A 25,649-nucleotide genomic window follows, 5' to 3' on the forward strand; every position below is an offset into this window, starting at 1 on the left:
TTCTGCCCATGTTTGCGTGGGTTTCCTCCGGGTGCTCCGGTTTCCCCCAAAAGTCCAAAGACTTGCGGTACAGGTGAATTGGGTAAGCTAAATTATCCTAAGTGTATGTGTGTGAATGAGTGTGTAAGGATGTTTCCCAGTGATGGGAAGGGCATCCACTGTGTAAAACATGTGCTGGATAAGTTGGTGGTTTATTCCGCTGTGGCAACCCCAGATTAATAAAGGGACTGAGCCGAAAAGAGAATGAATGAATAGTTGACATTTTTAAATGATAAAAAAAATACTTCTGATTAAGACAATAATCATTGTAGCACTGATAATACCACTACCACTACTACTAGTAATAATAATAATAATAATTAATATTTCTGGGCGTCACGGTGGCACAGTGGCTACCGTTGCCTCACAGCAAGAAGGTTGCTGGTTTGAGCGCCGGTTGGGTCAGTTGGCATGTCTGTGTGAAGTTTGCATGTTTTCCCCGTGTTAGTGTGAGTTTCCCCCAGGTGCTCCGGTTTCCCCCACAGTCCAAAGACATGTGCTATAGGTTAATTGGGTAAGCTACTGTAAATTGTCCGTAGTGTATGTTTGTGAATGTAAGGGTGATTCCCAGTGCTGGGTTGCAACTGGAAGGGCATCTCGCTGCGTAAAATATGCTGGATTAGGTGGCGGTTCATTCTGCTGTGACGACCCCTGATTAATAAAGGGACTAAGTCACAAAAAAAAATGAATGAATGAATGAATTATTATTTCTGGAATGGTTTTAATAATAGTATTTTTTGCATTATCAGTGATGTTTTTCTTTTGGCTGTTGTCATTAAAGCAGGTTCACTCGAAAAAGGACAATTCTGTCATCATCTACTCACTCTATACTTTTTAAAAATCTTTATGAGTTTCTTTTTTTTCTGTTGAACACAAGAAGAAAACCTGTTCTTCCGGAAACCTGTAACTATTGACTTGGATAGTATATGTTTTTACCACTGTGGAAGTCAATGGTTACAGCTTTTCAGCTTTCTTCAGAATATCTTATTTTGAATTTATTAGAAGAATGAGACTCACAAAGGATTGGAACCACTTGGGTAAATAAATAGTAAGTCAATTTAGATTTTTGAGTGAACTATCCCTTTAAATAGACCTTTTATTTTATTAGCGACCCCTGGTGGCTGCTTATTTTGAATAGTAAACTAGCATAAAATCCATAAACCTTCTGTTATAATGAAAGTAATTTAAATGAATCTCATAAAAAATAAATAGACCATTTTGCGTTTGTTTAATGGTCATTTCTGTACATCTTAAAACACTGCGAACTCAGTGTTATTCAAGGACAACCCTATGATGAGATTCCACTTTAACCAAACGCGAACTGCGTGTCCCTCCTCAGCCGCCGTTCAGGGATTAAACTGTCAAAGCGACTAAAACATCAAGTGCAACACAGCAAGTATGCCAAATAATTCCCGCTTCTCACCCCAGACAAGAGCACGTACTCTCTAAAACCGTCAAGGATCTTCACGGTCAGCCTGTTCAGTTGTTTCTGAGTCTGAATATCGTTGAACTAGTCGCAGAGGCCCAGTGTGTGTCTGTGTGTGTGTGTTTGGCGATGATGGATTCGTGGGTGAGATTCAGCGCGCAGAGTCAAGCCAAAGAGCGCGTGTTCAGGTACACAAACACACACTGCACTCCTGCACACATGCAGCACTGGTTTACAGAGGCAATAGAGCTACGTTGAAATTGTAGCCTACAGCGTGTAGCAAATATGCAGCTATTGATTTTTGTGTTATGTTCATTTACATCTGTGTAGCATGTCAATATGGTTAATGGCGATACTATTGTAGTTAATCAAGTCTCCTGTAACGTTACTTTGTTAAAATCACTAGCTCGTATACATTATTTAAGGCTAGTCACTGCAGGCGAATAGAGTAAAAAAACTAATAGTTATCTCCATATTTCCCTAGTTGATTATTTATTTTTTTTGTATTACAGCAATTTTATATAGTTGTTTAGATTATAATTACTTGATCTATTATACACTCGCTTAAATTTCCAGCACTACAATGTAAACACTGGGCGATGTTCTGGTAATTTTTTTTACATAGTAGAAGTTTATTCAGAAGAGTTTTTTTGTTTTGTTTTAAAAAATACTCTGAACAGACAGAAAATTACACTTTTCCATATTTTTGTGGAATAACATTTTGTTTATAATCTGACAATTTTTTCTAAAAAAACATCAGAATGTAGATATAATTCAAATTTGGTGTAAGCTCTGCTGAAGTATTCACAGAATATATTAAGTTTTAAAATATGGGTTTTAATGGACATCTACAGATGTTACCTTGCCGGTCCTACACCACCCAACCTGATCTGAGCAGGGATCGAACCGGCGACTCTATGTGTGTGAGTCGGTTGCTCTAACAAGGAGGCTAAAGATCATGGCCTCTAGTGCTTGTCCCTAAAGCACCTTTAGAGGTCAGAGGAATGAGGTTTACCTGCACAGCATTTCACTAGCTGGCCTCCGCTACACTCAGCCCCCTAAACCTCATTCCCATCTGGGTCACGGCACCCAAAGTAACCCCTCTGGTCCTACACTACTTAATCTGCTCTGAGCTGGGATCGAACTGCTGATTCTTTGCATGGGAGTTGGTTGCTCTAACAAAGACACTAAAGACCATGACCTCCAACGTCTGTCGCTAGAACACCTTTTGAGGTCAGAGGAGTGAAGTGTACCTGCACAGCATTTCACTAGCTGGCCTCCGCTACACAGACACAAATTGGTCATTTGTAATAAAAAAAACACTTAAAGGTATAGTTCATCCAAAAATGTAAATTCTGTCATTGTTTACGTACCCTGCCCTTGCTCCAAACCTATTGGAGTTTTCGTATGTTACAAATGTTACAGTTATGTTTCTTATGTGACAGATAAGATGATATTGTGAAGAATTTTTAAATTCTTACTACAGATGTTTTCTTACTACAGATGTTACTGGCATCCGGTTTCCAACATTTAAAGAAATATATCTTGTTTTGTGTTCAATTTTTGGGTAAATTATCCCTTTAATATTGTGCATTTTGGAGATTTTTATTCTATTTAACTGAAAAAGGAAAACATAAATGTTAAAAATGACAGATGCATGGCAGAACTGTATTTTTTTTGCCTAAATGTCAAGAATCCTAATAAAAAAGCCGATTACTGATAAATCTTAATGTTTACATGGAAAAAAAATCACCTTTTTTTTGAGTGCACATGCCACTTGCTTTTACGGTCTTCTAATCTAATGCAGAGAAACTGTCTAATGCAGGATGCATCTGTCCAAATCCTTTAAATGCAGTTAATTGTGTAACTGATTGTGTGTTAAACAGGGCTGCTCAGTACGCCTGCACACTGCTGGGATACACACTGCAGAGAGGAGGAGCGAGAGCAGAGCTGCTGAACACCATCAAACAGCTGGAAGCTCACATGAGCCTCACCAGAAAATGTACGTTACAATTAAAAACAGGATACTGAATTGTAATAACAGGAAAGAAATGTACTGAATTGAAATATAATGAAATTCACACATTAGTTCCAATTTAAATGATAGATCTTTATAAAATATATTTGACTTTTTCTTCTTTTTTTTTAAATGGCTAACTTAAAGTGCTAAAAAGTTTTTTGGGAAAAATGTATTTTTTAAATGTACTTTATGGTATGTTGCCATAGTCCAACTTGGAAATGTCAAATTTAAACTTTCCTTATAATTAATAATTTTGATGTTTGAAATGATTTAATTCGTGTTACAGTATTATAAGCTTTAACACAGAACTTATAAATGACACCTTATATATACTTTCAACAACTGATATTCCAACAGCTTTAATTCCAGTCTTTTTTAATGAATTGTCTTAAAAAGCTAATATTGTATTGTCATGTATACAACATACAGTAAATAAACATTTTCTCCAGTAAACATTATAACAAACAAATAAGTCTAGTATATCCAGTATATATCCAGATACATCAGAATAATGTAGCTTCTAGCTAACAATGTTTATGTATTACTTTATAAACTTTACTACGCCTGTCTTGTATACCTCAGAGCTAAATTAAAGTGTCTGCATCACTGCTCTCTTCGCTGCAAATGTCCAGTCTGCATCATTCTCATGTTCACTAAAACCCACCTCACTTTCATCTGCAGGAAGAGCCAGTTCTGTCCTGTTCTTCTTTCACTTGCATTAAAACATGGTGGTGCTCGCTAATACAATGTTCCCTGTATTCATATCTATTCAAAAGTAGTATTGCCATTAAAACTAGGTTTTACAATATATTACTAGCATTCATGTTGTTATTGTTACAACTTAAAAGTTCACAGCTGACCTTGCTAGCTAGCTAACTCATTGCAATATTGCACGTTCTACTATTGTACAGTGTTGCCATTTGGAAACACATACATTTAAACGATTTACAGAAAACTTAATAAAAAAAAAAAAGAATGAATATGATGAACGAATGAATATGTCATCATAACTTACTGGAGGTGATGTTTCAGATTTTTTTTATGGATCTGACATGAGTTGTTGTTTATTGATGTTTACATTTGCATTCAGCAATACTCGCAATAAACGCCAGTCTGTGAGAAATCATGCCACAGAAAAACACTGCATGTCATGTGGCTTAACCAAAGCACATCATTGGCTACACTAAGGTCTTCTCTTTCCAAAAAAAAAACTTTAATATTGGTCTTAAAGAAACAATGGCAGGGAAATTAAAGCAAATATCATGTCTTTGGCAACACCATGCAGTATATATAATAAAATATCCATCATAAGCACAGCAAAGCTGTACATATTAGGGTAAAAATACGATAAAAAGTAGCTGGTACACTATATTCATCATTATAAAGCTGTTTTAGTTTGAATTTTTTTTTTCTTTGTTTGATATATAATACAGTTTTATTGTGTACTGATATTACTGTATGTCTAATACAGTGGCTTTCTTCTAGTTTCCCCTTAAGTCCAAAAACATGCGGTATAGGTGAATTTGGTAGGCTAAATTGTCCGTAGTGCATGAGTGTGAATAATTGTGTTTGAATGTTTCCTAGTAATGGTGGGTTGCAGGCGAAAGGGCATCTGCTGCGTAAAACTTGCTATATAAGTTGGCGGTTCATTCCGCTGTAGCGACCCCAGATTAATAAAGGGACTAGCCCGAAAAGAAAATGAATGAATGAATGAATGAATGAATGTCGAATAATTGTATGGCATGAAATGATGTTCTCACACAGTAGAGCTTCTATATATGGTACAGAAAATATTTTTTTTATATTTACAAACTTTGTTGTCTCACTGATATAGCTTAAAATAAGTGCTGGTTTATTTTTATACAGATATTTATTTGAATGGTCTGTTATAAAAATGTGAAATTTCATGACATGCTCAAAATGTCATATATTTAAAAAAAATGTATGTGAAATTGTTGAATCTTTTCACCCCACATTGTTCTCCAATGTAAGTTTCATATAAGCAACTACAGTGCATACTACAGTACATACAGTATGCCTCCTAAAAACTCACAAATTTGATTTGTGATCATACACATCCTCAATGTTAATATGCCTCAGTGTTTGAGTGCGTTTTGTGTGTTTTTGTCAGTGATGTGGTTGGGAAACTCAGCTGAAGCTCTGGAAGCCGCCAAACGCACTGTTCATCTGTCAGACTGTGTGTTGCGTCTCTGCATCACAGTGGCTCATTTGAACAGAGCCATGTATTTTGCCTGTGATAATGTACTGTGGGCCGGAAAAACAGGACTGCTGCCTGAACTGGACCAAAACAAATGGAGCCAGAGATCATTTAGGTGTGTTTTTTTTTTTTGTCTACTTTAAACCTGTTCCTTTTATTAAGTGAATAATTTAGTTTAAAAATGTTATAACCAGACATTAACTTGACATTTGATGTTTATTTTGTATTAGTATTTTTAATGAGTAAATAGTTTCTATATTTAATTTAGGTTTTAAATAAGACATGTAATTTTGGCATTTTCATCTAATACAATTTAGAAAGCATAAATGCAAGTAAAGTGTATCATTTTTAAGTTTTTTTATTATTATTATTTTAAAATGTAGGTCAAATAATGATTTGATGAGATTGCAAACTGAACAACAAAATATGCTGAAATGGACTCAAATCATCTTACTAAAGTTTTATTATATTTTTAATTATTAAAGTCTTGCTGTCAAATGGATAAAACTTAAAGTATAAGTATAGAAAGATAAAGTATAAAGATTTAAAAATACAATTCATTTGTGTTTTGTAGCTTAAATTGTCTTTTTTAAATCAACTACACTAAAAGTCTTTAAATATAATGCCATCAGTTAATTTTAGTTTATATGTCTTCCAAAATTTTAATATGTCATGCAGGCAGTATATATAAAGTAGATCAATAACAATAATTTAGTATGAGATTTATTTAGATTACTTTTATAATAAATGAAGATTGATGATTTTTCTGCTAATTTAAACGACTATAAAAGCAGCCACCAGGGGTCGCCAATAAATTAAAATGTAAATTTAAAGGGATAGTTCACCCAAAATGAAAACTGACAGTATTTGTTAGGGGTGTAACGGATCACAACCCACAGTTCGGATTACACGTGACCCCCAGATAATTTTTTTTTTAACCTATAGGTTAATTTGATATTCATAATGATTGCACAGAGATCACCTCACACGTCATTCAAATCAGTGTATGAAAGCATTTTGACTTCCCTGTAATATATAATGATGACAAAAAGTTGTGATGGGACCCACCTAAATGCTTTCTTAGGTTATCTATTAAATATGTGTTTTTTTGTCACTGTTTGTTTAGCCTAGGCTAATGCATTCAGTGTAAGCTGCACAATTAAACATTAGAAGATTGTGATCTCAATTCAAACCCGCGCAACATGAATGATAAATGATAATGATTTGCATATGTTTATTAATCCTTCAAAGCAATGCGTTCAAATCTGCATATTATCGAGAGAGATGCAGTTTTTACACTTTTTGTCAGTTTGTCACAAACAATTAAAAAGCACAGAAGAACTGGGAGAACAGTTTATAGTCCAGATATAAACACTGATATTTATGGTAAAGATTAAAATCAACATTTAATGGAACTTGACGCTGGTGAATGTTGTAGCAATTGCATTGTGCAACCAACCATCCAAATGATGTCACTGAATAGGTTTTCAAAAAACGATCCAAAACATAAAGTTTAATGTGAAAATTGTTGAATCATTCATTGAAAATAAATATGTTGTACGAGATGTTAGATTTCTATAATTATCATTATCAGAAACAGTAGCAAAGATCATTTTTCGTATTGAATATTTTCCTTTTTTTTTAGCTGGTTCTTTTTTTATTTTTATTTGATTTAAAAACAGGTTCTAAGTTCTATTTTTTAAAAACCAATGGTTGTTGCAGTAATATTTTTGTATTAACGGAAAGAAAATGACGTTGGTTGTCTCCTTTTTTGCTGATCCGAAAAATGGTCCGATCCGTGACTCAAAAACTGTAGTGTGATCTGAACTGTGGAATTTGTGATTTGTTACACCACAACTATTTACCTGCACCTTTAGGTTCTAGATTGCATTTATTTAAACATTTTAAGCGTTATGAGATTCTCAATGCAATAAATTGACTTTCTCCCTCTGTAAACAGATACTATTTGTTCGCACTCATCCTCAACCTAACACGAGATGCATATGAAATCCGTCTCCTGATGGAGAGAGAGTCACGCGGCGGTTCAGCGAAAAGCTTTACCTCCAGTCCGTCTCCCCTCACGCCGACCCCAGAAAACGGAGAGTTCCCTTCAATCGTGTCTCCATCCTCAGGGCTGTCTCCACTGCCACCAATCCCTGTGCTTTCTGCCAGACTCAACAAACAGGTCCATTTGCTGATCACAGTCCTGCGCAACAACCCTCCGCTACTCCTGGACCTTCTGAAGAACATGTGTGACATCTTCATCCCACTCGATAGGCTGGGTCTGTACCAAACGGGGTCGGGATTTGTGGGGGCCTGCGGTCTGACATCCTCTATTCTGTCCATTCTCACTATAGTCCATCCCTGGCTCAAACTCAAGCCCTGAACTACATTTCTTGTGTTGTGTAGTAGATAGTGGAAAGGAGAATGTTTGCTCTCAGTTTAGTTGCACATTGAAAGCAGTCTGTTCTGTGTGTGGAAAAACTAAAAACCTGATCTGGTTTTATCTGAATAAAAACAAACAATAAAAGCAGTGTTTGGGAGTAATTTAAAGGAGGAGTTCAACTAAAAATGAAAATTTGCCATCATAGATGTTCATGCCTTTTTTTTTTTTTGTTTAGACAAACACAATTTTTTCCTTGTATTAAATAATAGCTGAGCTCTTCACAGCCATGTAATGGCAGTGAATGGTGCCCGAGATTTTTAAACTTCAAAAAGTGCATTTATCAATCTTAAAGGTAATACATATGACTCTAGACTCCAGTTTATCAATCCCTGAAGCAAAACTATTTGTTTTTTGTCAGAATACTGTCCATATTTAAAGGTTTATTAACTGTTATTAGTTTTAAAGGGATAGTTCACCCAAAAATGTAAATTTACCCACCATTTACTTGCTCTCGATTGGATTCAAAGTTTTGAGTTTCCGTTGAACACAAAAGAATATATTTTGAAACATGTCAGAAGCTGGTAGCCATTGAAATTCAAACTAAGACAAAAATGCTATGAAAGTTAATAGACGCCGGTTTCTGACATTCTTCAAAATATCTTCTTTTGTGTTTAACAGAAAAAGGAGATCAAAGTCAAAGAGGTTTTGAACAAGTGGAGGGTGAAAAAATTATGACAGAATTGACAATTTTTGGGGTGAGCTATGCCATAAAGGCATATACTAGTTACCCTATAACAAAGACAACTCACTCCAAAAAATTCATCTGTTGTAAACTTATTCCTTCAGTACATTGTGTATTGTAACACAGATATGCAAGTGATTTGTATTTTTTTAATCATTGACTTTAAAAAGCATTTACTAACCCACTAGAATCATGTAACATGTATTACTTTTTTGAAAGATGGATGCACCATTCACTGCATACCAAAAGTGTTAGCCAGGATATTGATTATATTTGATTATGATTGTCTGAAAAAAATAAGGCATGTCTGTCTAGGATGGATTGAGTCCGATTAATTTATGGCATGATTCTCATTTTTGCTTGATTTGTTCATTAACATCTGTTTAAATCTCTCTATATAAATTTGTATTTTTAAGTATGGAGATTGTTCTAGTGCTCTTGCAATTAAGCACAGAACTGAACATGGTGGAACCATAATTCCCTCTCTCAAGGGTGAATCTCATTAAGGAATGTGAGGATTTTACTCCAAAACAATGAAAAATCTGTGTGAATTATAATAGTTTGAGCTTGAAACAGTTGCAGTCATTATTGTTAAATGACACTGACCAGTTCAGGTAGGTTTACTGTTAAAAATCCATGATACAGTATATTCTAAATCGTTTTCTGTGAATTGTCCTTTAATTCCTTCATTTGTAAACTCTTGCAATTTGTTAACAAATTGATTTCATATCTACTGGTAAGATCATTTGTTTGAGTTTGTGATTAACAGACTGTCAACCAAAATTGTTTTGGAAAATTGTAAACTATCGTTGTTACTGACTCTTTTTGCTTAATTTATCTCATAGCTGAACTGTTTTAATGCAGATTTTATAATGCAGAAAATATGTATGTATATGTAGACTTTTATGGAACTTAACAATATTTTGCAACTTCTGAATATTAATGCTATGCATCATGGGTTAATGAATGGTGACATGATGGAATCTATGAATATGTAGAATCTAACATGTGAATCTAACTTTTAAAATAAATAATACCTTGAATAATTTTTTTCTCCACCTTGATTTTTTTTACTGTTTTTTTTGTGCAGAAAGGGAATAAAGTTCACAGTTCCTAGAACATTCTGTGGGGAATCAGATCTGTTATTTAAAGTTCATCATTTTTAATCGGAAGTAACTGTTTTTGGTGACAACTTTGTCAATGCTGTTGTTTCAACCACTAGATGGAGACAAATCTTTTCATTGGCTTGTCAAAATTCAAAATTTAATCAATAAAACATAGGCTGTAGTATCTATTTTCATGCTACTAATTCTTATATCATCGCTGCTAAGTACTATTAAGTACTATTCATTAACTACGTATGGTTATTTATCAGGTAGTACCATTCATTCATTTCAAAGGTTGCCACAGTGGAATGAACTGCCATCTATTCTAGCATATGTTTTGCGCATCAGATGCCCTTCCAGCTGCAACCCAGTACTGGAAAACAGCCATATGTGCTCACTCACTCACTCATAAACTATGGCCAATTTAGTTTGCTAGTACCATTTTAAAACTTAAAACTAAGTATAACACTAGTTCTTATTATTGGGTACTAACACTGATTCCTTAGATAGTATCTGTTCAATAGATAATATCATGTGGCTCGAATAGCTGAATTTAAAATAGCTGAATTTAATAACTATTGGTATCTAATAATACACAACACACTCTCTGATTGATAAATGAATCTATCTATTGAATAGTTATACGTCTAGTATTCTAATAAATGATAAATAGTGTCTGATTGCATAAGAATAGGCAGGCCAACATAAAAATATATTATTTAGACGTTTTCCCAGAGATGGGTTGCAGCTGGAAGGGCAGCCGCTGCATAAAAATGTGCTGGATAAGTTATCGGTTCATTCAGCTGTGGTGACCCCGTATTAATAAAGGGAATAAGCTGAAAAGAAAATTAATGAAAGAATATTTAGACTTTAAAGCAGCTTGCCATAGGCAGTATCCCAATATTAAGACAAGTTTATATGTTTTATATAAGAGAACAGTTCAGGTCCTCAAATAGGCTGTAGCCTACTACAGTTTAGTTAATAAGTAATAAGCTATAAATATTGCTAAATTAGAGATCAAATGTAAAAATTGTAATAAAACACGACTAGACGTTGACAGTACGTTTAACAACTCTTAAATACACAGTAAAAAGCTGGACCAAATGCCTCCACTAGTAGCTTACCAGAGCAATGGTGTAGTGACTGTTTTCACCAGCGGATGGCGCTGCGAGATACACTGATTTCTGGCTCTAGCACCATTTAACCCTGAAGAACTGATTTGAACCTGAACGACCTGAAGGAGAGCCGTCTGCTGTTGCTGTGGGTTAACCAAACATGTCGGTTTCAAGGTAATCACTTTATTAACCATTTATGTTAAACAGATTAGTACATTAGGTCTATTGTTTGTTTGTATAACGAGGGCTGAAGAACATTTGGCAGGATTAAAACGGAATAACGTTATTTTACCATAACGTTGTTTGCTGGCAAGAGCACACACTTGCATAATGTAAACAAATAATAAGTATTCATCTACGAAATAACTGCAGTTACATTTGCATACATGATTTATGCTCAAAACAGCCTTAAATTGTAAGAATAGGTATGTTTGGAAATAGTAGACATTTTTACATCAATATAATAACCCTAATACTTGCATAAATATTAATTTATTAATTTTTCTTTGGCTTAGTCCCTTATTTATCATGGGTCAGCACAGCAGAATGAACCGGCATCCAGCACAGATTTAAGCAGCAGATGCCCTTTCAGCCGCAACCCACTACTAGTAAACACCCACACACTCTTACGTTCACATATGCACTCAAACACTATGGCCAATTTTAGTTTTTACCCAATTTACCTATAATTGCAAGTCTTTGGACTGCGGGGGAAACTAAAGCACCCAGAGGAAACCCACGGCAACACGACAGTACCTGCAAACTTCACATAGAAATGCCAACTGGCCCTGCCAAGACTTGAACCAGCAATCTTCTTGCTGAGAGGCGACAGTTCTAACCACTGAGCAACCATGCTGCCCTTGCATTAAAATTAAATTTTTTTAAATAAAGTTACTTACAATTTGTGAAAGCTAAAATGATAAACACATTTAATGTAGTAACCATGCTTTTGGCATATTGAGTTTTACTGCAAATGACATGATTAAGCTATGATCAGAGTAGCAAAATCATGGTTAATTTGTTTTCAATTGCTATAAAGCCGTTTTATTTTTTGGGGAGGGTGATGGGGTTATTTGTAGTAAAATTATGGTTAGTTTACTTAAAGACAATTCTACCGTTTTGTTCTGTTTGCTGTTTATTTTAGTCATTATTTACCCTTTTTCATTACAAAAACATTCATTAAATCATTAACATAAAAAACATAATCTTAAAAACAAAAACAGAGATTCCAGTGATATTATGATCATTGGCTTTGGTAATATCTCACATATCAATTCAGAAATATGTTTAATCATTTAATCATTTTATTATAAGTAAAACAATAAAAACTCAAAAATCATCCTAAACTGATGCATGGCCCTAATGGTTGTTTGTGTTTTAGTGGCACAGATTGCCAGCACATTCCCTCCTGCAGTGAATGTGTGGCGGTGCGGGTCTGTCCTCCTACTCTCTCATTACACTTGCATCACACTGATTCACATGCTCTGTGTCACTCCCACATGGGTGCATGTGTTTGCATTGCCCCCAACCCTCTCTTTCTCCATCAGGATCAAAATCACTGCTAATTAGCACGTAGATGTTTGCTTTACTGGATTAGACAGCATGTGGGTTATTCGCATTTATTTGTATCGTGCTTTTCAGGATACATATAATTTCAAAGCAGCGTTACAGAAAAAAAATTGTGAACATGCTTTACAATTAAGAGTAATTTGGTTATTGTGTCATGATGATTGAACATGATGATTGTAATTAAAGCAATGATTACGTTCTGTGATCAAGATTACAATGTAAGGACAATAAATTTGAGGTGTCCTAAGTTTATTTAGAGTTGGCGTCATATCACAGGTGTTCAGCTCATCTGAAATCTTCATAACAGTGGAGGCTAAATCCAAATTGAGAGTCTAATCTTTGGTTACCTCAGGGTGGATATCTCAAGGTTGAAACAGAAAGCAAATGGAGAAAGAGCTGCCTTTCATAACATTTCAGGAAAGTACAAACATTTAGGGCCCTATCATAGACCCGGCGCAGTGTAGCGCAAGACACGGCGCAATAGTCTTTTTAGACCAAAACTAACCCGGTCTAAACTCCGCAGAGTTGCGCCTCTCTTACGCACTGCTTAATACGCATTAGAGAGCAATAGGCAAATATCTTTACATATGAAAAAAATTGAATATTAAGGATACATATAGGATATAATAAGAATATATAGGATATAAATATAAAGGATTAAAATATTACAAAACATATTATTTTCTAGCCTACATAAATATGAAAAATCACTGCTTTTATGTCTTCTTCATCTCGGGAGGCTTTTTCAGTTCATTCATAACACGTTTGCTTTTGTATAATGTTATCATTATTAGCAGTATTATTTTATATATCCATATTCATATTTGTTTTTTTAAAAAAAAGCTTAGATTTGACCACTTGTCAGGTTTAACTCAGTATTTTGACCACACTTGGTCATTATTGTTCATTTATTCGTTTGCTAGAAATTAGAACTGAATTTAGAAATAGTTTTGAAACAAATCTTTGCGCTTAACAAACGAAATTAATTATTTATAGACTAATTGATGTCTGTGTGTAAAAGTTTTCCTATCCAAGAGCGAATGTGAAAGTGATCCATTATCTCTCATTCTCACGCAGTAGATGCTCTGTTTAACAGTTTTCTGTTAAAAAACTGTCAACTGTTAGCTTGTGAAATGCTCATTTTTTACACTTAGACTTACTTTGCGTCCTGTAAATAGCGAATGCGCTTATGGCGCGACGCAGCTGGGTCTTAAAGGGAATGGGAGATGAGACTCTAATTGGTTTATTCTCAAAACACACCTATAACTAATTAAGAAAATAAACTCAACCCTTTTAGCCCATGCGCCGCGGCGCAAAGCGCATTTTCCCGTCCGTAAATTAGCAAAAATGCGCTCTGACACGCCCTGAAAGCGTTTGCGCCCTGCGTTTTGCGCTCAGCGCATGGACCGTCAAAATAGAGCCCTTAATGATGTGACTGTAGTAGGGAGTTGTGAAATACAATATTTGCAATATTCTGATCACTTTTCCAACAAAAGTGGCTTTATGAAGTGGTCAAAATTGTTTCAATGTTTCCTGATGCTCTTTTGGGTTTGTCATCTATTGTTTTTTATCTCATCAGGTATTCAAAATTTCACTTTGTGAGTCATTTTTTTAAAGAAATTGTTGCGGTTGCTGTAGCTACTACAGTAAATCATAATGACAGGAACGGAAATGAACTGATTCAGGTGTGCCTTCAAACTGAAACACCAGAAAACGTGCAATAGGCTATGATAAAGGCGTGAATTCTACAGTTTTGCAACCTTATAGAGATTCACAGATTATTCAAATTATGTGGTTTATTGTTGCACAAACGTGTGAGCATATTAGTGACTTTTCCACATGCAACATTGTCTATTGTAACCATTAATGATGATACTGCAGTTTACAAACTAGAGTGGCACCACCCGTATTTTGGAGCCATAGTATCATGTTATCGTGCAACCCTACAACCCAGTACTGGCAAACACTTGTACATGCTCACATTCACACACACATACACTACGGACAATTTAGTTAATCTATGTCGACTATAGCGCATGTCTTTGGGCTGTGGGGGAAGCAAGAGCACCTGGAAAAAAACAGGGAGTACATGCAAACTCAGAAACACCATCTGGTCCAGCTGGGACTCGAAGCAGCGTCGTTCTTGCTGTGAGGTGACAGTGCTAACAACTGAGCCACCGCGCCATCCCTCTATTTTATTTACATTATATTTTCCATATATTTCTGTCCAAGATGTTGGAATTTCAGAGAAGACAATAACTGTTGATCCACTATTGTCTTCTACACACTCTGTTAACTTTGATCATTTTGACATTTAGCCTCATTTTGATGTAAACATATAAAAATAGCAGTGAAAATGAACCCCATGTGTTGTAATTACCAAGCGGCATCATATTTAAAGTTTGCAAGTGCGGATGTTGGTTGATGGAGCAGTCATTTGAAGTTGTGTGTGTGTTGGTTGTGTATTGATGCTTTGAGTAGGCAGTTTATGACATAAAAGAATGGGAAAGGATGAAGGTGGTCATCATCACCACCCACAGCCACACAAAACAAATGCCTTTTCAGTCTCTTTCAGCTGAACTCAATAGTTTTGCTTTTCTCTTTCTTTTTACTGGAATATAAACTATTCCTTTGTAAGGCTCCCAAAATGCTGTAGTCTGGGAGACATTAAATCTTTGTGATTGAGATCTGCAAACAGACTTCCAGTGGAGTGCAGCAGGTCTGAGATCAGTGCTTCTCAATATGCTCTCAGACGTTTGGACCCAGCCAACAATGATCTGGACACACAGAGTGCCGTAGACGGTAACATTAAACCAGGACCCCCAGCACTTTTGAAGGAGATAGAGAGAGGATGAGTAATGTTTGGCTCGTCCCATCAGAGCATGTCTTTTCATGGGTCTGTGCCAAGCTGAGCTTAATACTGTCTTAATAGACAAACGATTGTCTCTGAGCTTCTTACATAAGCTAAGGTTTAACCTCTGAATCAAATGCTTCAAGACTAAAAAAAAATAGTCTATCTAAAAAGAAAGAAATAATCAGTCAATAATTAATAATGATAGAAATAAAATGTCATGTATTTAAAAAAAGACAGCCTAACTTTTGATATATGATCATTTTAAATGACCATGTAGATCACTTTCAGTTGTGTAGCTGTGGTCAAAATCAATCTGTCACCTAATAATTGCTCAGTGCCATATTCATAAACATTTACATTTTATTTATTTATTTATTTTATTCATTTTGTAACTGTACAGTAAGGTCTCGTTTGCTACCATTGTTTTGCTTGCATAAACTAAAGGTGGGGGCGGCACGGTGGCTGAGTGGTTAGCACTGTCGCCTCACATCACGAAGGTCACTAGTTCGAGTTTCGGCTGGGTTCTGTGTGGAGTTTGCATGTTCTACCATGTGTTCGTGTGGGTTTCCTCCGGGTTCTCCAATTTCCTCCACAGTCCAAAGATATGCGGTATAAGTGAATTGAATTAAGTAAATTGGCCATAGTGTATGATCATGTGTGAGTTTGAGTGTGTATGGGTGTTTCCAAGTACTGGGTTGCAGCTGGAAATGCATCCGCTGCAAAAAACATATGCTGAAATAGTTGGCGTTTCATTCCGCTGTGGCGACCCCTGATAAATAAGGGACTAAGCTGAAGAAAAATGAACAACTAAATGAACTAACAGTGAAAATTAATTATCACATAATTTATTAAAGTTTGTTATTGTTAATAAAAATGGAAACACAGGGATGCAGTGGGTAGTGCTATCGCCTTGCAGCAAGAAGGTCACTAGTTCAGTTGGCATTTATGTGTGGAGTTTGCATGTTCTCCCCATGTTGGCGTGGGTTTCCTCTGAGTTTCCCCCCACAAGTTCAAAGGCATGCACTATAGGTGAATTGGATAAGCTAAATTGTCTGTAGTGTATGTGTGTATGTCCTGGTCTTCCAGGTTTGCGGTTGAGTGTTGGGCTAACAACCCACCTTGTAAAAATGAGATGTCACGAAACATCAACATCGTGAAGTTGATAAAAATCAACTTCGATATAAACGGTCCTGGCAGTAAGTTAGTAAGTAATGTTAATTAAAATGCAATAGGTTATGTTGACAAATCTAGTTCTGTTTAATAATGATGTATTGGTACTGTATAATGTATTCATCTAACATTAATCATGACTAAATACATGGAAGGCCATGGAATTTTTTCCATGAAAGAAAAGGATTGTGATAAATATCAAAATCAACAGTAAAGTTAATTATGCACTGTGCATTAACTGAAACTACTTATTGATCTTATAATATCTACAAGTTTTAGATTTAATTATTTTTTATTTTTTTGTTAAATTTTAAGTCATTGACAATCATTGAAATGAAGCAAAACTAAATATTTATCTAGAAACAGTTACTGTCTTTCCCATGAGTATTTCCTATCTAAGATCACTTTATCTGATACACTTCCAAGACTGGACTTCCCCATCACACACTGTATATTGTACTATATTGCCATATTATCTTTCGCTCCTAAACAGTAACCAGCCCTGAGGTCTGTGGTTTGTCTTTTGTGGACAGCTGATTCATACAGCAAGTGTTTGTGCATCCGGATCATGTGTCTTTATTATACACACACAATCCTATCAGATGTGAGAGGTGATTAAGATCGCCCTCATGTCCTGTGGCATATACAGCATATAAAGCGGATACGTGATATGAGAGGACGCGGGCCGTGCTTGATATTCTGTCATCTCAGTGCAGAAGATAAACAGAGCGCGGTTTGTGACATTATCAAAACTGCAGGACAAAGGGGACGTGAGGTAAACTGAAGAAATACCTGTCGAATTCAGCCATCTAGCTACATCACCAACAATGCCTTGTTTTTAGGGTCATATAATATTGTTTATATGATTTATCTAGTGGATTATAAAAACACACTAAATTAATCAAAATAGTCTGTTGTTTCAGAAAATGTACATTTTAAATAAATGCTGTGCTTTTTTCATCTTTCTTTTTATTAAACAATCATGAAAATGAATTTATCATAGTTTATTTATTCAGTTTATTGATTTTTGTGTGTCCTAATGCCTCTTTATATTGATGGGGACTTTATACTGCTCAATTAGTGGTGTCTTTTGGATGAGACGTTAAACTAAGGTCCTGACTCTCTGTGATCATTAAAAATCCCAGGATGTCTTTCGAAAAAGAGTAAGGGTTTAACTCTGGCCAAATTAACCCACTGGCATCTGTCCATCATGGCCTCCTAACCATCCCCATATCATAATTGGCCTCATCACTTTGTCTCCTCTCCACCAATCAGCAGGTTAAGGGCTGAAAATAAAATCAGAAAACAAAATTGGAGCGATGTGCACATGGTTTGCAAGCGGTGCACAACAGACGCGTGCACACATTTTCTAGCCACACCTAGTTGAAAACATCTGAACTTTTCCAAATGCCGTAAGTGCACCGTGAGCACACCACGATTCATGCAAGTAGAACTAACTAATCTGCTTCACACTTTGTATGGAATATACAAATTTCAGTAATAGCGGCAGACTAATCACCTGAGACAAACACAGAACATCCAAACACTGAAGCGCTTTTGACTTTTTTTTCTATAAATTTGCATCGGAGCTGCAGCAATAGCTTGTCCCTTTGTCATCCTCTGAGAAGACGCTTGATGGATGCCTAGTTACAAGAGACACCAGGGAAGCGCAAGCACAAAGCTCATTGTAAATGGTCATGGAAACCACGCACTCGCACTTGTCACTTTAGGTCAGAATAACAATACACACAAAAAATGTTCCGTATAGCAGCAGTGAAGAGATTTTAAATAAAAAAGCATGTAAGGATGTCGCCAGAGTTGCTTTTTGGTTTCTTTTCTCATTCATCACAGCCAATTACACCCCCATCTGAAAGATTTTTTTTGTCATAGGGGTAATGTAGTTATTCAGCTCCAGCAGTATGTATTTGAATAATTAATTATGGTAAGTTTCTTTACTTGAAAGCTCAAATTTGATTACCATCATTTGTTTTGTTTACAGAGTTTGAGGTTTACTGTATCATTATTATTTATACCTTGTTGATCTATCTTTACCGTTGCACACACGTTGTAACATCTTATTTGTCAAGTTTAAGAGTCTCTTTACCACTTATGTCTATTTTATTATAAAGAGATCAGATATTTTCTTTAAATATTTTTGTTTTTGACTAATAAAACTATTTGCCTTGGTAATGTTAGTAAATGGCGAGGCAGTGGCGCAGTATGTAGTGCTGTCGCCTCACAGCAAGAAGGTCGCTGGGTCGCTGGTTCGAACCTCGGCTCAGTTGGCGTTTCTGTGTGGAGTTTGCATGTTCTCCCTGCCTTCACGTGGGTTTCCTCCGGGTGCTCCGGTTTGCCCCACAGTCCAAAGACATGCAGTACAGGTGAATTGGGTGGGCTAAATTGTCCGTAGTGTATGAGTGTGTATGAGATGGGTTGCGGCTGGAAGGGCATCCGCTGCGTAAAAACTTGCTGGATAAGTTGGCGGTTCATTCCGCTGAAGCGACCCCGGATTAATAAAGGGACTAAGCCGACAAGAAAATGAATAAATGAATGTTAGTAAATAAAAATAAAGTGGTTAAAATCCTAATATTCGTAAATGTAGTATGAAAAATAGTCAGTAATTATAGATATTAAATGATATGGAACATGATATTGTTCTTTTTTTTTTTTTTTTTTTTTTTTTTTTTGCAATATTGCCCAGCCCCAAGCTTGTGTGTGTAATGTAATGTGTATTTATTTAGCGCATTTATTGTGTATGGCCATATACCCAAAGCACTTCAGAACCATAAGGTAAAACCATGTAAAAACAAGGAAGAGACATACTAGTTTACTTGTTCCAGAAACATTAATAATGCTTACTGACCTCATTAACAGTATTGATATCACTATGTGTTTTTAAAGCTGCATTTTGTAAGGCTTACTCTGTTTTTCTCATCTTTCCTTTCTTTTATCTAAAGCAGCAGATTCAATTGTCAGCTTCATCTCCATGGCAACACATTTTGGTCAGGATCAAGAAAGGGCATCTGAGTTCATGATTTTTACAGATCACGGTTCGTAATGGTAAGCAACTTTTGCTAATTATAAGTTATCTCAAAAATATTATAGCTCTAATTTACTTTAATTTTCTCTCAGTAAGTGTACATCATTTAGCATCACCATGTGTTAAATTATGTTAGAAACATGCTAGAGATATGCTAATTCATGTTAGCAAACTGTTGAATTATGCTACCGTAGCATTGTTCTATACACAATAGCAGCATGCAAATTTCATGCTATAAATGTGCTGAAACATCCTAAACAGCAGTAACTAAAGCAGGTTAGCCATGTGTTAAAAGGTTAATGTTAGTTAGCTGTGCTAGCAGCAATCAAGACATGCCTGAGACATGCTTATAATGTGCTAGAACATGTTAGCCATTTGTTAAAATACACTACCAGTGTTAATCATAATAGAAACATATGAACAGCATACACATTCACATTCAGCTATCTTCAAATGAATATTTTTTCTGTACATATTATTGGAATTATTGAATGTGTTGAAGTGCTTAAATGTGTGACATTTAACCGTGTGTTCAATTGCCCCTGCTCAGTCCTACAAACTCAGAATTTACAGAAATGTTTGAAAGAAAGTTTTGAAGCCACATTTGAATACCGTGCAGGCGATGTGTTTAGACTTAAACAAAACAAAACTCTCTTTCCCTTTGCACAGATTCTTAAAACAGCTAATGGTGCAAACCAGTGCTTTTATCACCTAAACAAGTGTTTCACTCCATTTCCTGTGCTATCCAATGCAGAATATTTTCATTCCTATTTTTCCCACACTGGGAAATGAACTGTGCCGAAACATTCAAACACTATGAACACTCCTGTTGGCTGTGGGTTTACGAGGGCAGAAGTTTGGCAGGAGTTTTTGTCTGGGTTTGGGTCAGCAGTGGAGGTCCCTCTGGGATTTTAGAAGGGGAGTGAAGACCAAATATGCCCGGCCCTGTTTGTCCTTCTGTCAGTGGGGAGTAAAAATACTGCAGCTACGTGCTGCTCGCCAAGCCTCCTTCTCCAGTGCAGCATGTCCCTCAATCCTCTGGGAGACGCTTTGTGTGGCAGGACGTACCATCTGCACTTTATAGGGCACAGCATGGGCATGAACATGGATGAAGACAAAGCTAAATAAATCTACAGTACAATTAAACTAAACAGTTTGAAAACAGTTTACAGATAATACAATTAATTTTAACACATGTAAATGAAGGGTAAAATCCTTTTTATTTTTATTTTTCATTGTTGGTCCCACTTTATATTAAGTGGCCTTAACTAATATGTACTTACATAGAAATTAATTGTTTGTTACAATGTACTTATTGTGTAAGTACACGTATTTACTGTGTACTTATGCTTGATTAAATACATGTATGTAATTATATCTGTAATTAACTTTTGTAATTAAATTGTAAATACACTGTTGATCATCCCTTACACCTTAACCCACCCTCAAACCTACCCATGCCACCAAACCTGTCCATAATCCAACCTCTACCCCAACTCAAAAGCACCACAAGTGTTCTCAAATACATTATAAACCCAGTAAGTACATTGTATTTATTTTTTGATGTAAGTACATAGTAGTTAAGGACACTTAATATAAAGTGGGACCAAAAGTATTAAAGCTAATTTTAATATTCTATTTTATTTAATACTTTTTAAAATGTATAACTTTTTTCTATCTTAAAAAAACATATAACCCCAAATAAAATTCTAAATTGTACTATAATCAATAATACTTTCAATAATTGCACTAAATTATGATAATTTTTATAGAATACAAAATATAAATTGTATTTATTTTGGTTTTAGTTTAATTTATACAGAATTATATTTTGTTTACTTTTGGATTAATAATTAATTTGTTTAAAATTTGTGAATTTTAAAATAAATATGAAGAGTTTATGCATAGTATAATAGACAGGCCACAATACAAAATGTATTTATGTTAAGTTTATACATTTTACTGAATTAAAGTATTATTTTTTTAAATGAATTATTTCATTTAAAATAAATAGGAAGAAAATTGGCAGAATAATTTCAGGATCAGATGAAAAATATTATAAATTAAATGTTTTTTCTATAATTTTTTAAAATAATAATAATAATAATTATTATTATTACCATTGATATATAACTTAAATGAATATATACTACTTTTAAATGACAGACCACAATATACAAAATATAAATAGCTTGTTTCCACGTGCTTCGCTGCACGTTTTTAGAAAGACTTTAAATGCAAACATATTTGCAGTGGATGCGTTGGTGTTCTGTGCGTCCAGCTGGTCTTCGTTCTTATCTTGATAAACAGCGTAGCGTTCTTTCAGGTCTGTGTGAGGGTGAAGAGTGATCTATGGCTCCATATGAAAACCTGGCTTTGCCTACGTGAGGTCTGAGGCTCATCGCTGTCCAACAGAGACTGCGAGATAAAGCAGATGTGGAGATAACAGACACACTGCTGACAAGACTGAGCTCAGCTGAAACACACAGGCTGCTTAGATGCTTAATCACTGTTGCTTTAGCTAAATATCAGATGCTCGCATTCATTTTATATTCACATAATACTTTTATGTACAATTCACACTATAACAAATAACTACTCTAAGACTTTTAGCCTAATAAAATAACTAATTAGCTGCTTGTTGATTGTTAGTAAGGTAGTTGAGTGATCGTTTATAGAATTAGGGATGTAAAATAAGACAATTCTTTATAAGTGCTATTAAACAGTTAATATCTTAATAATAGGCAGGTAATAAGCCAGTAATAAAAGGTTTATTGTTCATGAATAAATAAAGTAATAACAAAACGGTTTTTAATTAATTGGTTTAACTGGAACTAATTCACACTCACCAGACACTTTGATTGGTACACCTGTCCAACTGCTCTTTAACACAAAGCCAATCACATGGCTGCAACTCAATGCATTTAGGCATGTAGACATGATCAAGATGATCTGCTGCAGTTCAAACCAAGTCTCAGAAGGGGGAAGAAAGCGGATTCAAGTGACTTTGTATGTGGCATAGTTGTTGGTGCCTGACAGGCTGGTCTGAGTATTTCAGAAACTGCTGATCTATTGGCATTTTCACACACAACCATATCCAGGGTTTACAGAAAAAAAGAAAATATGGGATGAGCGGCAGATCTGTGGGTGTAAATGCATTCAGCTATATCAGAGGAGAATGCTTTGAGCTGATGGAAAGGCAACAGTATCTCAAATAACCACTCGTTACAACCGAGATATGCAGAGGAGCATCTCTGAATGCACAACACGTTGAACCTTGAGGCAGTTTAGTTACAGCAGCAGGAGACCACACTGAATGGTATTCTTGTCAGCTAGTAACAGGAAAATGAGGCTACAATTTGGCCAAAATTGGACAATAGGAGATTGGAACAACATTGCCTGGTTTGATAAGTCTTAATTTCTGCTGTGACATTCGGATGGTAGGGTCAGAATTTGGCATCAACAACATGAAAGCATGGATCCATCCTGCCTTGTATCAACAGTTCAAGCAGCTGGTGGTGGTGTAATGGTGTGGGGGATATTTTCTTTTGCACACCGTGGGCCCATTAGTACCAAATGATCATCATGTCAACACCTCAGCCTACCTGAATATTGTTGCTGACCATGTCCATCCCTTTATGACCACAGTGTACCCATCTTCTGATGCCTACTTCCAACAGGATAACGTGCCATGTCATAAGGCCCGAATCATCTCAAACTGATTTCTTGAATATGCCAATGAGTTCATTGTACTCAAATGACCTCCACAGGCAACATATCTCAATCCAATAGAGCACCTTTGGAATGTGAATGGGAGATTCACGATTAAAATTTGGTCTTGGAAGCGCAAGCATGCTTGATGTGAAACAACCAGTGAGGTTCATTTATCAGCACAGGCTCATTAGGAAAATGTGCCTTGTACATTTTTGTGAAATATGTGCTCACTGGTACATATGGCTGCATTTCATCTGTAAATTGAATATTACAATACCATGGCTGTTTACCTCCGTATGGATGGCATCAATGGTTTGCTCAGTAGCTTGCCACGAACATCACTAGCCTTGGTAGGTGGCTGACGAAGGACGGTTCCAGAAACGAGGAAAAACAAAATACAAAAAGGTGGATTTTTGGGAAATGGCATGAGAAAACAGTGATGTGTTTGAGATTGTCAAAAATGTACCTCTAGTGGATTTGTGAAAACAAAAAACTGCAAGAAAACATTGTTCAGGGTACATATTTCTCAGTTCTCAAAAATGTTGTCCTGGGCACATATTTCCAATGAGCTTGGGTTGTTTTTGAAATAGTTTTTTTGTTTTCACATTGCCACTTATTTCTTCAAGTTCTATCAAGCATTTGAATGGGATTTAAAGTTTTGTTGATTTGGAAATTATTTGAGGTGTTTGTTCAACAGTGTAGGAAAATCTAAAGATTGTCAAACTTCAGTTTATGCACCGCAATCTTTGCTAATACGACCCAAAACTTCAAAGAGTCATGTTTTTCATACGTGCAAGACCACTAGAACTACTGGTCCAGCTCCATGTTTGATATTGGGGATGGTATTCTTTTGCTCATCAGCCATACTACAGCTTATTCATGGGTCCAAAAACTTCAGTTTGGTCACATCAATCCATAAAACATTCTTCCAGGACTTTCCAAATGAAATTTAGCATATTCAAGCAGTGCTTGTCTGCTGGTCTTTTACTCAATAGCTGGATTTAACTGTCCCGCCTAAAGTGAGCATACTAGTGTGTACCTGGGTCAGTCATGTTTCCAAAATAACTTCCAAAACCTTCGTCTGGTCTTCTTTTGGGCCCCTGGGGAGTTTTTTTAGTCTGCCAAATACCCTGGGGGGAGGCTTTGAGGTGGGGTGAAAACAAAGGTAGAGTTTGCCTGAGTCAGGGAAAGAGTGTATTCCCTTAATGATATTGGAGGTGAGGTGAGGTGAGTAAATGATGAAAGAAATGTCATTTTTGGGTGATCTATCACTTTAATATTATCTGCAAGTACAGTTGTTTTTTCACAGCATGAGTAAGAGTTGTTATTTATTTTATACGAGTGTTTACACAGGAGTGTGAAAGCACAGCAGCAAAAAATGGCTCATTTTAACCTCAGGGTCAGAGAGTGGGTGGTAAATCGTCATGCAAACTAAATTATGAAACTTGTTGTTGAATGAAACATTGACTAACAGCATTAGAGGAACTCAAAAAATAAGCAATTTACAAAAAAATACAGTCGAAAGCTGCCTGGGGCAGTGGACTTTCCTCAAACAGTACAGTATATTTCATTCTTCCACCCTCGTCCCTTATTTCATGGCTGTTTTTTTGTGTGCTTAACTCCACACAGTTCAGCCTCACCACCCCTGAATGCACAGATACTTTGGCATGGCTGGGCAGAAAGCCCTAAAAAGACCAACAGCAAAGAGGTCTGGATCTCAGTAATACACACACACATAGTATAGCACAAATCAAAGATCTCTTGCAATCTGAGAATGTGCTGTTGTCTGCTGTTCTCCATGTTACACAGGGACACAGAAAAAGGCATTATTGTCTCGTTTTCCAGAGCTCGGCTCATAGAAAACAAGGACGGCAGCCACTGGACACCTGGGAGCAGTAATGAAAACTATGAAAAGCAGCCAAGAGATGCAGGTCAGGAGGCTGGTGGCTCTAATGAGTATCAGTGATTACATTATACAGCACAGCTCAGCTGAGGGTGGTCCAGCTGTGGTGGGCATTCAGATTCAGCAGAGTCTTAAAGAAAGAGAGACATTTCTGTCATCGTGTATTCAAACTCACGTTTTTCCATACTCAAGAATTTTTCTTGGATATTCTCAGATGTAATCAATGAGATATGAGAATTTCTGTCTCTTAACTGAAAGTCTAGTTATATAAAATGCTGATGTTTTAAAGTATTTAAATAAAAAAAAATGTTCAACCTGAATCTGAAAGATAAGATCAGATATAATTT

The 25,649-nt window shown here is 35.8% G+C and overlaps 2 protein-coding genes across 23 annotated transcripts in view; both read left to right on the forward strand.

Annotated features, from left to right (window-relative positions):
- The first annotated feature begins 1,394 nt into the window (after positions 1 to 1,394).
- On the forward strand, positions 1,395 to 9,877 carry pex11b (peroxisomal biogenesis factor 11 beta). The gene is made up of 4 exons (NM_001045854.3): positions 1,395 to 1,653; positions 3,352 to 3,467; positions 5,617 to 5,818; positions 7,663 to 9,877. Exons 1-4 carry the CDS (start codon positions 1,598 to 1,600, stop codon positions 8,087 to 8,089), a joined length of 801 nt encoding a protein of 266 aa, NP_001039319.1. The 5' UTR covers positions 1,395 to 1,597; the 3' UTR covers positions 8,090 to 9,877.
- A 1,287-nt stretch (positions 9,878 to 11,164) lies between these two features.
- The window catches only part of LOC108180164 (immunoglobulin lambda-1 light chain), a 219,336-nt gene continuing 204,851 nt past the window's right edge, over positions 11,165 to 25,649 (forward strand). For 6 of the 22 annotated variants that reach the window (XM_073931713.1, XM_073931714.1, XM_073931725.1 and 3 more), the window contains exons 1-4: positions 11,165 to 11,226; positions 19,603 to 19,705; positions 25,029 to 25,107; positions 25,209 to 25,330. Coding sequence is in view for 9 of the 22 variants with exons in the window: in XM_073931728.1 (XP_073787829.1) it covers positions 25,049 to 25,107; positions 25,209 to 25,330 (181 nt within the window). In the remaining 13 variants the exon portion in view is untranslated. The remainder of the gene's footprint in view (positions 11,227 to 19,602; positions 19,706 to 25,028; positions 25,108 to 25,208; positions 25,331 to 25,649) is intronic. The other 16 variants (XM_073931730.1, XM_073931727.1, XM_073931734.1 and 13 more) reach the window with 6 other exon arrangements.

This window comes from Danio rerio, chromosome 19, assembly GCF_049306965.1.
Source record: "Danio rerio strain Tuebingen ecotype United States chromosome 19, GRCz12tu, whole genome shotgun sequence".
NCBI lineage: Eukaryota > Metazoa > Chordata > Actinopteri > Cypriniformes > Danionidae > Danio > Danio rerio.

What these genes read in the sequence shown, in the direction of transcription:
- pex11b (NM_001045854.3), top strand. Translation starts at nt 1,598, where the DNA reads ATGGATTCGTGGGTGAGATTCAGCGCGCAGAGTCAAGCCAAAGAGCGC. An exon ending in GCCAAAGAGCGCGTGTTCAG is followed by an intron (nt 1,654 to 3,351) that starts GTACACAAACAC and finishes TGTGTTAAACAG; the next exon opens with GGCTGCTCAGTACGCCTGCA. An exon ending in CATGAGCCTCACCAGAAAAT is followed by an intron (nt 3,468 to 5,616) that starts GTACGTTACAAT and finishes TGTTTTTGTCAG; the next exon opens with TGATGTGGTTGGGAAACTCA.